The 12442-nt window shown below is 55.3% G+C and overlaps 1 protein-coding gene and 1 long non-coding RNA gene across 8 annotated transcripts in view; one reads left to right on the top strand and one right to left on the bottom strand.

Annotated features, from left to right (window-relative positions):
- Positions 1-12442, top strand: part of LOC102154857 — a 56624-nt gene that overhangs the window by 1195 nt on the left and 42987 nt on the right. The window lies entirely within an intron of this gene.
- Positions 1-12442, bottom strand: part of LRRC4B (leucine rich repeat containing 4B) — a 63221-nt gene that overhangs the window by 12569 nt on the left and 38210 nt on the right. For 3 of the 5 annotated variants that reach the window (XM_038528080.1, XM_038528079.1, XM_038528081.1), the window contains exon 2: positions 9430-9761. In XM_038528080.1, coding sequence (XP_038384008.1) covers positions 9430-9726 — 297 coding nt within the window. In that variant the 5' untranslated portion in view covers positions 9727-9761. Of the gene's footprint in view, positions 1-9429; positions 9762-11991; positions 12263-12442 lie in introns of those variants that run through there. The other 2 variants (XM_038528078.1, XM_038528077.1) reach the window with 2 other exon arrangements.

Here is a 12442-nt window from a genome sequence, read left to right as displayed (position 1 = left end):
CCAGTTATAAGTTCTAAACCTTCTAGAAGGTTGCAGGCTATGCTAGCACTGACCTCTAGGCTGACCAGAGGCTCTGTGCCCCACCTTCCAGGAACCACATTGGGTGAGGATGGCTGGAGCCAACCTGTCAGCCCCCACAGGCCAGCCCTCCACCGCTGCACTCAACTGGTCCCTGCCCCAGCCCCATTGACTGCTCTTGCTTGTGAGCCCGGTAGCCTGGTGGTTAGATTGCTGGAGTCCTAATGGCTGCTCCTTTACTACCTCTGTGACTTGGGGTGAATTTTAGACCTCTGGGGGCCTGCTCCCCCATCTGTGCAATGAGGATGATAAAATCTACTTCCTAGGATTAGTGAGAGGATTAAATGCCTTTTCACACATTAGGAGCTCAGTGCCGGAGAGCTCCTGGCATCTGCTGAGTGCACCATCCCTGTCTGTGCCTGCCACTTTCCTTCTCTTCCTCCTCCACACTTGGGCTCATGCTGTCCCCTCCTGGAACACCATCCCAGCCTCTGCACCTGCTCAGGGCACTAATCACTCAAGGCTCTCTAAAAGAAAGCTTTTCTCCTTGCTAAGGCCTTCTAACCATCCCTGCCCTGTGAGACCTCTTCCTCCCTGATGCCTGCCCCATTCACTCACATATGTGACCATCCGTCCACTCACCCTAACCTGTCCCCTTCCTCCTGCCCTTCCCCTTATCTCCTTCCATTCGTCCACCTAGGAGTTGCCTTCTTAGGCCTCCTGGGCCAAGCCCTGCCCTGTTGGTTGAGTCTGGCCTGTTCTCTACCTCTGTACCCTCACCCCCAGCCCAGATAAGCATTTGAACCCGGGTGCAGATAACTGCCTGGGGAGGGAGGTAAGAGCACCCCAGCTTTGCCTAAGGCAGTGGATGGGCAGGGTTAGGTGAAGACTCAGTCCAGGTCAATGGCTCCTTTGCAGGGAGGGTCTCTGGTCCTCTGCCCCTCCCTGTTCCCCCCACTTTTACTTAGCTCCCACCTCCATCAGGAGCACAAAGCACCCCAGTCCTGCTCTCTTGTCTTCCATGCTTCCCTCTCTGCACCCAGCTCTACAAACATCCGGTTCACTGTGCCTACAGCAGGGCCTGGCACACAGTAGTTGCTCAGTGAATGAAGCAGGGCTGTGAACTGGGTGCTTGCAGACAAGCCAGGGCCAGGCAGACATAGGAGGGACAGGTGGTGGCAGGGACAGGGACTCATGGTCTCAGGGCAGCCCCAGCTTGGAGCCTGCTTCCATGTGGGAAGGAGACTCACTTCTGGGCATCATAGTTGTGAGGATTGAACTAACAATATGTGTGACCCGTGAGGAAGGGTACCTGGTGCCAGGCAGGTGCAGAATGTGGCTATGGCCATTCAACGTCAAGGTGTGTTTTCAGAAGGGCTGGAGGGGCAGGATGGGTGAAGTCTGGGCCCAGTGGTGGGCCTGGGGAAGGAACAGACTAGCCTGGGAAGGGTCTTCACTGCAAGGGGAGCACTGGCTGTTTTAAAGTCCAGGGGTGACATGGTGGCTCTCAGTGGGGGGACAGCTGGGGGCCGGAGGCCAGGAGGGAGCTGGGGTGAGTATCCTGATGAGCAAGGACAAGGCTGGAGCAGGGCCTGGTTGCGTGAACAGAGTCACGACTCACTTACAGTGTTGTGATTGTATCCGAAGGGCTACATAGAGCCCAGACACCTACGAATTAGGATCTATCAGGAATAGTGTTGAAAAAAGTCCAGTTCTGCAGCCAGGCTGCCTGGGCTAAGTCCCAGTTCCCCTCCTGACGGTGGCCTCTTGCCCAAGGGCCTTCCTCTCCTGCATCACACTCTCCTCAGCCTGTGACATGGGGTACAAACAGGGCTGTCGTGGAGCTTGGAGCATGGCTGGGGGCCACACACATCCCCCTACTCCCACCCTCCTGGGTGAGAGGAGGGCTCAGAGAAGTGATTAATGGATGGATAGACATGGCTCTTCTGTCTCTCATGTCTCATCTACTCCACTGAAACATGGGGACTGCCACCTGTCCCTCTCCTGGGGCTGTCATGAGGCTCGGAGGACACATGGCTCTGCAAGATGGCAAGACGTTCTCTAAGTTGTTAATTTAATAGTTGCGTCTTGGGCCAGTGGTGACTTGACAAGTGTGCAAAGTAAATTGGAGTGCCACGGGGATCGGGGGGCCTTGACCTGGCTAGGGTTTCAAGGAAGGTGCCTCTGAGGCTGAGACATTGCCCTGAGTCAAGAAAGAGCAGGGTGACTGTGACAGAGGTCTCACTGTCAACACTCACTAGAGCTGCTCAGCAGCAGGCCACTCTCCAGGGTCCCCTGCTAAGTCCTCATGATCAAGTATATATACACTGCCTCATGTGATGCTGCATCCCCAGGGCATCTGAGAGCGCCTAGCACACAGTGGCACTCAGTACATGCTTGTCCGAGAAATGAAGGCATTTAATTTTCCAGCAGCTCTATGTTATTATCCCCATTTCACTGATGACAAAACTGAGGCCCAGACAGTTTCAATAACATGTCTCAGGAAGAGTTATAAGTCAAACCTCAACTGTCCCCCACAATCATAAGTGCTAGTGCTAAGCAGATGAAGGGGAGAGTGGAAGAGCATTCTAGAAAGAGAGAACGTCAAGCATTGAAGGTGCTGAGCCAAGTGAGAGTGGAAGGGGTCAGTGTGAGGGCCCAGAGGTGCAGGAGGCCAGAGGCCGGTGGAGTCTTGTCCTGGAAAGTTCTCAGTGAGGCTCCATCGGGGAAGGTAACAGGTGGAACAGCTGGGGAACTGAGCTCTGATGGCATCGGGCTCCACCACCTGTGACATGTGGCATGTGCTATCCTTTCTGGAGTTAGATCACTGACAGTCCCAGGGGTGTGTGGTCAGGCCTGAGACCGAGGCACCCTGGGCACCACTCGTGTTCCAGCCCACAGCACAAACAGGAAGGAATCCCACTCTGCTTGCTTCGGCTCAGAAAGATTCTAAATCTAAAGTCGGGCCAAGGAAAAGCCCCAAACTGGAAACAATCCAAATGCCCATCAGTAGGAAATGGATGAAGACTTCGTGATAACTTCATCGGACAGGATAACATCCAACAAAAAAGGGGCAAAAAGGGAAGCACTGTGGCTATGGGATACGACAAGGGATTCTGTGTGTGAGGCTCAAAAGTGAGAAACCTGGGGAGGGGCTGTCTCATTGTATTTCCGTGAAATGGGGAAGTAATCCTGTCCTCATGTGGATAAAGAGGTCCAAGTGGTGGAGGGGGAAGCACCCCCAACTCCCCCGGCTCAGGGTAAATGCTCTGCAAATTTCTCTTTCTATTCCCTTTCTTTCTCTGGGGGCAGGAGAGCAAATCGCAGTACAGACTTTTGTCTTCAGTTTGCAGAACATTTCGTACATATTAAGTATAACTTTCCCGTGATTGCAAAAAGTACTAGGTACCCTCACTGAAGAAAATTTAGATGCCAGAGAAAGTGAAAAGAAGAAATTCTTCCATAACACTAGTGCAAACAGAAAGGCAGTACTAACATTTCGGGGTGGTCCCTGAGTTTATTTTTGTTTTTGGTGCAGTTTTTTTTTTTTTTTTAATTTTATCTATTTATTTATTTGCGATAGTCACAGAGAGAGAGAGAGAGGCAGAGACACAGGCAGAGAGAGAAGCAGGCTCCATGCACCGGGAGCCCGACATGGGATTCGATCCCCGGTCTCCAGGATCGCGCCCTGAGCCAAGTGGGACGTCCTACTTGCATCCTTTGAAAGCTCCGTATCATAGTCTAAGCATTTCCCTGTGTCATTTGATATTCTTCGAAACTATGTTTTAAGTAGACATATGACATTCCATTGAAAGAGTGCACAATTCGCTTCAATGATGCTTCCACCCTCTGGCCCTTGGGGCATCCTTTGACCTCACTCTCTGAAACACCTCCAAGCACTTCTTTTAGGTGGGTGGGTTGGTTTCTTAGGACAGAAGCACATTCTCCTTGTCAAGAGCCCACATGACCCTGGGCAGCTCCCTGGAAGCTCCATGGCTTGGTGTACTTTGTGAGGTTAAGTATATATATGCATGACCTCTGACCCGGCGATTCGCCCTGGTGTATATGTCAAAGATGTTATCACACAGCTCCTAAAGGGGTCCCCAGAGAGAATTTGTGGTGGAGGTAGCTCCAGGCCTCCTTGGGGTCTGTCCTGACTCAGAGGTGGGGGACAGGAAGTAGGGGGCACCCATCAAGGACAATTCTGCAGCAGAGTAGACACACTCCCAACACACACCAACACACACACACACACACATCCCAATGTGGATGGCTCTTAAAAACCCAGGCTGAGTGAAAACAGTGAGACAAAGAAAGCCATCTATAATGCAGCTTCATTTACATAAATTAAAAATACATGCACACAAAGCAACAATAAGCATTTTGCAAGAACACACACAAGCAGAAAGATCCACAGTAAACACATTAGGATGGCTGGCTCTGGGGAGGAGGGGAACAGATTCAGGACCAGGGTACAAGGCAGTGAAGGAGGGAGATAGAGCGAGGCCTCATGGAGGAGGAGCAGGCTGAGCCAAGGAGATGGAGGAGTAGGCCTGTCCTAGGCGGCTGTGTGAGGGCCATGGCAGGTGGCCTGAATGGCCTCAGGGCTGTGCGGTAGAGGGAAAGGGAGTCTCCAGGCCTCTGCCTAGAAGGTATCTCTGCAGGCTCTGGGCTTGCACACCCTTGTCCCATCTCAGAAACAATTTGGGGGGCCATAGAAAATTGCAGACAGTTAAAAATCATTTTGCTCATGAAGGGCATTAAAACAACCACTTCCACCACAGGCTGTCCCTGTCGTGTTCCAGAATGGTGTTTTAACCCTCCCCAAAGATGGATGCCACTGTTCTAGAGAGGCTGTTGCAGGCACTCAGGGCACTTGGAGTGTCTCTAGCCCCCTGCACTTCCTGTGCCCGGGCTCCTAGGGAAGGTGAAGGGAACTCAGGGCTGCCCCTGGTTCTCACAGGCACTGCAGGGATCCCTCCTTCTGTGCACGTGTGCGCGTGCGCGTGTGCACCCCACGCTTCCACACACACACACAATGCTAAGTCCCCAAGGTGGGAGTTCAGGAGCTGGCCTCCCTTCCCTAGACAAATATCTGCTGAACATCGACTGTGCACCAGGCTCTGTTCCATGTGCTGAGTGTACAGTGGGGAGGGGGGTGAGGTCCCCATCCCCATGGGAATGACCATCTGTGTGGAGCAAGTGACCACAGATAGGACAGGGGAGGCTCTCAGATCCCCAGAACTCAGGCCATTTCTATGTGGCTTTGGTGTCTGTGCATACCCATGTGTGAAAGCATGTGTGTATGTGTGTATATGTGTGTGTGCGTGTACATATATACACTCCCACGCAAGTTTGGGGGAAGGGGAAGTACCAGCCATTGTGAGGGAGGACAGCACTCAAATGAGCAGGACACCCAGCACTTGTAAGGCAGCGCCTCTCTTATCTTCCCTCTGACCCTGAGATTCTACTTCTAGGAATTTATCCCATCGGCAGAATCCGGAAAGTTCCAAGAATGTGCACCAGGGATGTTGACCGCAGTGTTGTTTCTATCAGTTAAAACCTTGGAAAGAAGGGACCTAGTGAAGTAACAGGAAGGTCTATGCGCTGGGATCCTGGGATCATTAACACTGACATTTTAGACGAATGTTAGTGCCAGGGAGAAAGATGTTTGTGTTACCCTCTCAGGTGTCTAAAGGCAGCTGCCAACCGGTATAAAATGATGTGATTTAATTTTTTTTTTCCAAATGTAAAAAAAAAAAAAAAAGCCAGAAATGTGTTGACCAGTGCTGCCCACGGGGCACACACCGAGGGCCTGCGTGGAGAGGATGGGAATGGAAAGACACCAGGTACTAATGGGAGTCACTTGTTTGTCAAATTCCTCTTGGCTTTTGTCCTTGTGTTTTAACTTAGGTGTATTTTCTAGTTTTTCTAAATTAATTTGCATTCATTTTGTAATAAATAATTTAAACAGCCATTTACATGGGCACAGAGAAGAGCCAGGAAGGCTTTAAAATAAAATATAAACAGGAGTTATTTATATCTAGGTGGTGGGACTAGGGATGACTTTTTTTCATTTTTTTATTTGGATAATTAAAATGGTACTTCGTCAAGCTCCCCTGATGGCTCCCTTGGCAGCACCCCTCCCCCTGCTACCAGCAAGGTGTCCCTGAGGGAGACCAGTTCCACTGAAAGTTCACAAGTGTGCACTCTTGTGGACAGGACACTCTCCGCCCTGGGGGAACAGGCAGTTTGGGGGCTCGGTGGCTTCTGGGGTAGGGGTACAAGCACACACAAAAGTGGGTGTTTCACAGTGCACTTGACACATGGCTATAGCAGACCTGCACATGACTTATAAATAAGTTCACCTACGTCCATGGGGCTCCTGTGGACATCCTGACACGGATGTGGATCAAAAGTCTGGAGGCCAGGGGACTGGGAGACGGGGTGACAGACACACAAGCAAACAGGCCCAAGCAAAGGGGCCAGCTCAGACCTAAAACCTGGGAGTCATCCTCTCTTCCCTCTTCCCACACCCACTCTACTGGAAAATCCTGTTGTCTCTACCTTCAAAACAGACCCAGAATCTGCCCACTTCTCACCACCTCCACTGCAACCAGCCTGGTCCCAGCCGAGCTCCCAGCATTTCTCTCCCTGAACTCTGCACCAACAGAGAAACAGCAGATCTGGGATTCAGACCTAGGCCCCCTGGTGCTGGATCCATGTGCTCTTTAGGCCTCTCACATCTCAGCCAGAGAAACCACATCAGGAGCCTGTCTGCCCTCTACTCAGAGCTTCCCCTGGTTCCTGTCTCATTCAGAGAAGAGCCCAAGTCTTTCCCATGACCATGAGGCCCTACAGGATCTGCCACTCTGCCCTCACCTCTCATCCTCTCCCCTGGCTCCCTCTGTTCCAGTCACACCAGCCCTGTTGATGTTCCTCCCACACACCAGGCAGGCTCCCACCCCAGGGCCTTTGCACTTGCGGTCCTCCCTACCTGGAATGCCCTTCTGCAAGACTCCACCTTTATCGCTCAAATGTCACCTTCTCCATGAGGCCATCCTCACCTCATATCTTTAAAGCTGCAGCCAACCACCCCTCCTCCTGCACCCACCATCCCCTTCCCCCATCTGTTCCCTTTCCCCACAGCCCTCCGCATCCTGAACACATGCCATTTACTTATCATGCCTATGTCTAGGATGCAGGTGGGGGGAGGGTGCAGGGCTGGTTGTCCTAGAGTACTGCTCCCTACCAAGAAGCCAACCAGGAGATATTTAACAAACACAAGTGTCCAGGGCAAGGGCACGGATGTCTGGAAGGGGAAGCTGTGGGCCCAGATTGGAAGGTGGTGAAGGGAGTCTCAAGGGCGGGACTCAAGGGCGTATTCAGGCAGAAGTGTAGCCTGAAGAACTGCTCAGCCCTGGGAGGGCACCTGGTGTCAACTTTGAGGCTGGCAGCCTGAGCTGAGCCATATAGAATTTGAGACACAATAAAGACACAATAAAGAGCCTGGACTTCATTCCAGAGTCCAAAAACCTTCAGAGGGTTCTAGGCAGAGGTAAGCACCCCTCAGTGGCCACTGGGAGGCTCGATTGGGCATGCGGGTAGGAGCTGGCAGGGCTGGGGAAGTGTTGCTGGGGTTGCCATTATGAGTCTATGGGTGGAGCCTCATGCAGAGCTCAGCAAATGTTTGCTGGACTGAATTGTTCACTGAACTCCCCAAAGAGAAAACGGGCCAGTTCTATCGAGGATACACTGCCGTGGCTTTGGGCTGCTGGTGGGGTGGGCTCAGTAGCCCCAGAGCACAGATGTACCTCCTGACGCTCTAACATCTCCCTTTCTGGTAATGTGCCATCCCATTTGTTCATGGTTTATTCCCTTCTGCAAGGTAAGCCACCCAGGAGCAGGGAAGGGTCCTGCCCATCCTGGTCATGACCTAACACAGGGCTGGGCACAGAGCTGGCGCTGGTACCACGTATTGATCGCCACAGGAGTAAAATAAAGGATGGAGAGGGACAGACAGTGTCCAGAGAACAAAGGTGTGTACGGGGAGAATGAAGTGAGGGTGTTGGCCCCCTTCTGGGAGTCAGGGGCAGGTCAGCTTAAACCAGTGCTTGAGAATGTAGGGTGGACTCCAGGCACACTGGGAGGCGGGCCTGGAGCCGGAGGGGGCAGGGATGGGGCAATGGGACAAGGTCCCTTGTCTCTGGACCCTAGCTCTGGCTTGGGTCCTTGCCCTGTAGCCACCCAGGACGGCCTTCTTGACTTCGGCAGCCCCCTTGGCACTGTGCCCCTAAAAGATCCTCCCTCTTCTGCAGAGGGGAACCCATTCCCAGGACAGTGAGATGGGAGACACTGACCCCTTCCCCTTCCAGGGACAGACCAGGAAGTGCCATGGAGAAGGAAAATGTTAGCTCCCAGGGGCCTGGGACATCACACAGGAGCCCTCTCCTCTCTTGGCTTTATGCGCCAGGGTTCGGAGAGGCTTGCATGGTGTGGGGCACTGACCACATGCCTTTAAAATGGTGGATCTCAACTAGGGCAATCCCTCTGTTTTCCCAAATATCTAGCAACATCTGGAGACATTTTGGAAAGTGGGGGAAGGTGCTACTAGGATCTCGTGGCCAGGGATGCTGCTCAACATCCTACAGCACTTAGGATGGCCCTCACAACCAGAGACAATCAGGCCCCAAATGCCAATAGAATAGAAGAGAGACCCTGCTTTAAAAAAGCACCTCTGCCCTCACAGCATCGTATATAGTCCACCTTAGTCACAGTCTCAATTAATCAGGTGGCAAGTGTCCGATTGGAGCACCAGCCATGTGTTGACATGGGACTAGGCATGTGGGAGTGCTGAGATCTCCAAATGTCACACCACCTCTGGGCACATGAGCTCCGCACTGCACAGCAGATTAGTGCTTGCCAGGTGACAAAAGATTATAAGTCCCTGACAAGTATGAAACCCATCAGCCCTCATCCAGTCCCTTGAGGCAGGTCCTCTGTCATCCCCATTTTTCAGATGAAGAAACAGAGGCACAGAGTCATGCCCTCACAAGCCCAAGGCCCTGCAGTGGGTGTAGCCTTGCAGAGCACACAGATGTCTTGTGCGAGTGAGTCGGGGGCCAGGTCAAGGGCTTGCCTGTCCTGAGCTGTGGAAGGCAGGCAGGTGGTCCTTCCCAGAGGCCCAACAGGCTGGCACAAGACAGGGAGCCTCGCTGGAGAAAACCCAGACAGGCTGAGATCAAGTTAATAGGATGAAAACAGAACCTCATAAGTACCAAAGGGACGGCCATGAAGAGCTGGAGGGAACACCCAAAGCTCAAGCAGGAGGAACCCAGCCACCACCTGTGCACTACCACTACTCCCCACCTGTGTGCCCCCCCACCCCCACTGGCTGCCGGCCCAGCTCACCTGGATGCCATTCTCCTGCAGGTTCAGGTACCGCGTGTTGACAGGGATGCTGGCTGGGACCTCAGCCAGCTCTCTCCGCGTGCAGATCACTCGGCTGGCCTGGTTGCTACAGGAGCAGGCCGCAGGACAGGAGGTGGCCGGCGGGGAGCCCCCTCCGGCTGCCAACGTCATGGCCACGCCGCCCCCGCCGGCTCCCAGGGGTGGGGAGAAGAGCCAGAGGAAGAGCAGGGCCCCATGGGGCCAGGACATCCTACCGGGCGGCAGTGGGGGGCACGGGGAGCTGCGGGCGCACGCCATCCTCAATGTTCATGCTCCGCGTGGGCGCCGGGGGGCTGTTGTGGGGAGAGAGAGGGAGAGGCTCAGTGAGGGACAGGGACCCTGTGTGGCACCCCGGCTTCCCCACCCCCAGGCAGCTCTCTGCCACCGATGCTGCCATCCCCACCCTGCTCTGCTCAGGACCCAAAGCGCGGGGCTCCCTCAGCCCCATGGAGGGACAACCCACCACTGAAGGAGGCAGAGAGAGGGGCTAGCCCTGCCCTCCTGCACTGTCTCATGTCATTCCTGACCCAAAGATTATACCTATTTCGCAGAACTGACAATGGAGACAGAGGTGGGGTGGGGAGAGAAAGGCTACCCAAGGCACTTGGCCAGGAATGGAGAAGTCAGTCAGATTTAAAACTTAGTTCTCTGCATGGTTTCAGAAAGGTAGAGAAAGAGAGATGGAGGGAGAAGAAGAGAGACAAACAGACGAAGGGACAGAGGAAGGGTGGCATGCCAGGTTGCCAGGTCGGGAAGTCTGGCGGGGTAGGGGGTGAGGGGAGGGGGCGTCGCCGCCTGGACTCTGGCTTCCCTCACAGGTCCATCCAGGTCCCCTCACTGCCTGTAGGACCTCCTGTCCCCTCACCCAGCTCCCTGCCTGCCCAGGAGTGATTGCAAGAGGCAAGTTTCCCAGCGGCACCAAACACCCTCCACTGGAGGCCCAGCCACAGGCTGCTCTTCAGACTGTGGTCACCCCTCTGGCCCAGCCAGCCACGGGCCTCACAGCAGCCAGAGATCTGAGTTAGACTCAAAGGAGGAACTTGAAGAAGGTAGGGTGCCAGACAAGGTGACTGTGGAGGTAAGGTATGGGCAGGAGAGGCTAGGAGGCATCGCGTGGGTGGGAGGGAGCAGACTGGAGAAGACAAGGGTGGGGAGGTGGCCAAGGGGGGTCTGGGATGGCCACACCCTCAGCCCCCACCCCCACTGGCCCTGGGATTGCAGGTGCCCGTGTGGAAGGCAGGTCTGGTGGGTTCGAGCCAGCCGCTGGCTGCCTGCCGGGTTGGTGCTGGGCAGCTGAAGGGGAAGGGGCTGGGGCAGAGCTCTGGGTGGCGAGTGGGCGGGGTGGGGTTAGGATCCTACCAAAGAGGACCCGCGGACCATCACAACAATGGCAAGAGCTACAATAATAGCTCCTGCGTTAGGGTGAGCCCTTTCTCGGCCCCAGACTCTGCACACAGTGTTCTCATTTAAGCCTCACAGAAACCGGGAAGCTGTTGGGACGCCCAATCTACAAACAGGACACTGAGGCTCTAGGAGGGGGGCAGCTCATTCCATCGCGCACAGAACTGGCCAGGTGGTGGCAGAGGGGGACTGTGGCCCTAGGTCTACTCTCCCTTCCACGCAGCATCTCAAGTACACACGCAAGTGTACCCACATCAGCAGGCTCTGCTCCAGCTCCAACTCGAGTTCCCCACTAGTGATGGGGAGAGGGAGGTGGTCTGCACACACATGCACAGCCACATCAGTGACACGGGCACACTGTCAGGCCCACTGACAGCGGACTCTCAGACCCACAGACACAGGGCCACCCCCCTACCTGCCCAGTGCGCGAGTACATGTGCGTCCCTGTGAGCGTGCGCGTGCTCGCATACACACACACACACACACACACACACACTCACTTCCTCCTCCTGCAGTGTTCAAGATCATTTTAACTCAGATAAAAATGTGTGTGCGTAGTCTGTGTGCCTGAATGCATGTGTGAGAGCCAGAGCTGGAGACAGGGAGACAGAGAGACACAGGGACAGAGGGACAGAGGGAAGAGGGGGGGAGGGGTGGATTCTGAGTCTGTATCCTGGACTCATTTTTCTCCAAGGGGAGCTGGGGGGGGGGGGCGTGTGCGTCTCTATCTGCGAGTCATGTGAGCACAGTGGGGTCTTTGCTTCCCAAGTGCAACGGGGAGGTCTATGCTGGTCTTCATCCTGCACCCACCATTCCCTTCCCACCTCCTAAGGCTGGAGATGACCCAGCCCACACCTTTCAAGCCTGGGGAGCCGGTGCTGCTCAAGGGGGACAGAAATTGCAGCTGAGGGACCCACAGGCCAGGATGCCCGCAGCAGCCACCCGAGGTTGAGGCCGGCTGCCGCGTCTCTCCCTCTGCATCTGTCACCATCTCTCCAGCAGCCAGCCTCCATCCCTCCCCCCGCATCCCAGCTTCTGCAGCGGCTGGGCCTCCCGCCCCTTCCCTCCTTGCCCTCAGCCATCTCCGTCCTTGTCCCCCACCCCACAGTGAGGGACACTCACCCCAGTGGCTCCGCTTCCGCTGGGCCTCTCCCTGGGCCCCAGGCCCCCCCCTCCACATGCCTCCAGCCGGCGGCGGCGGGGGGGCTCTGTCTCCCCAGTTCTCCAGGGCTTCCTTCGAGGTTGTGCTGGGGGGGGCGCAGGGGCTTCTTGGGTCTCCCCGCGCCCCCCCCTCCTCGCCGGTCGCCCTTCCCACCCCGGGAAGGCCCGGCTAGGCCACTGCAGCGGTCTCCTCCTCCCCTCCCTGCTGGCCTCCTCCAATCTTCTACCCCCACCCCCACCTCTACCTCCACTCTCCCCCAACCACCAGCCTCTCTTCTCTCCCTCACGGCCCCCGGACCCCTCCTCCTCTCTGCCAGTCCCCTGGCCTTGTCCCTGTCCACCTCCTTGGCCCCAGCCCCCCCTTGCAGGCTCCCCCTCACTGTCTCGCCTCCCTCGGGAAGACCAGGCCCCC

This window comes from Canis lupus, chromosome 1 (assembly GCF_011100685.1).
Source record: "Canis lupus familiaris isolate Mischka breed German Shepherd chromosome 1, alternate assembly UU_Cfam_GSD_1.0, whole genome shotgun sequence".
In the NCBI taxonomy this organism is placed as follows: Eukaryota; Metazoa; Chordata; class Mammalia; order Carnivora; family Canidae; genus Canis; species Canis lupus.
This window is presented reverse-complemented; position numbering and strand designations above follow the sequence as displayed.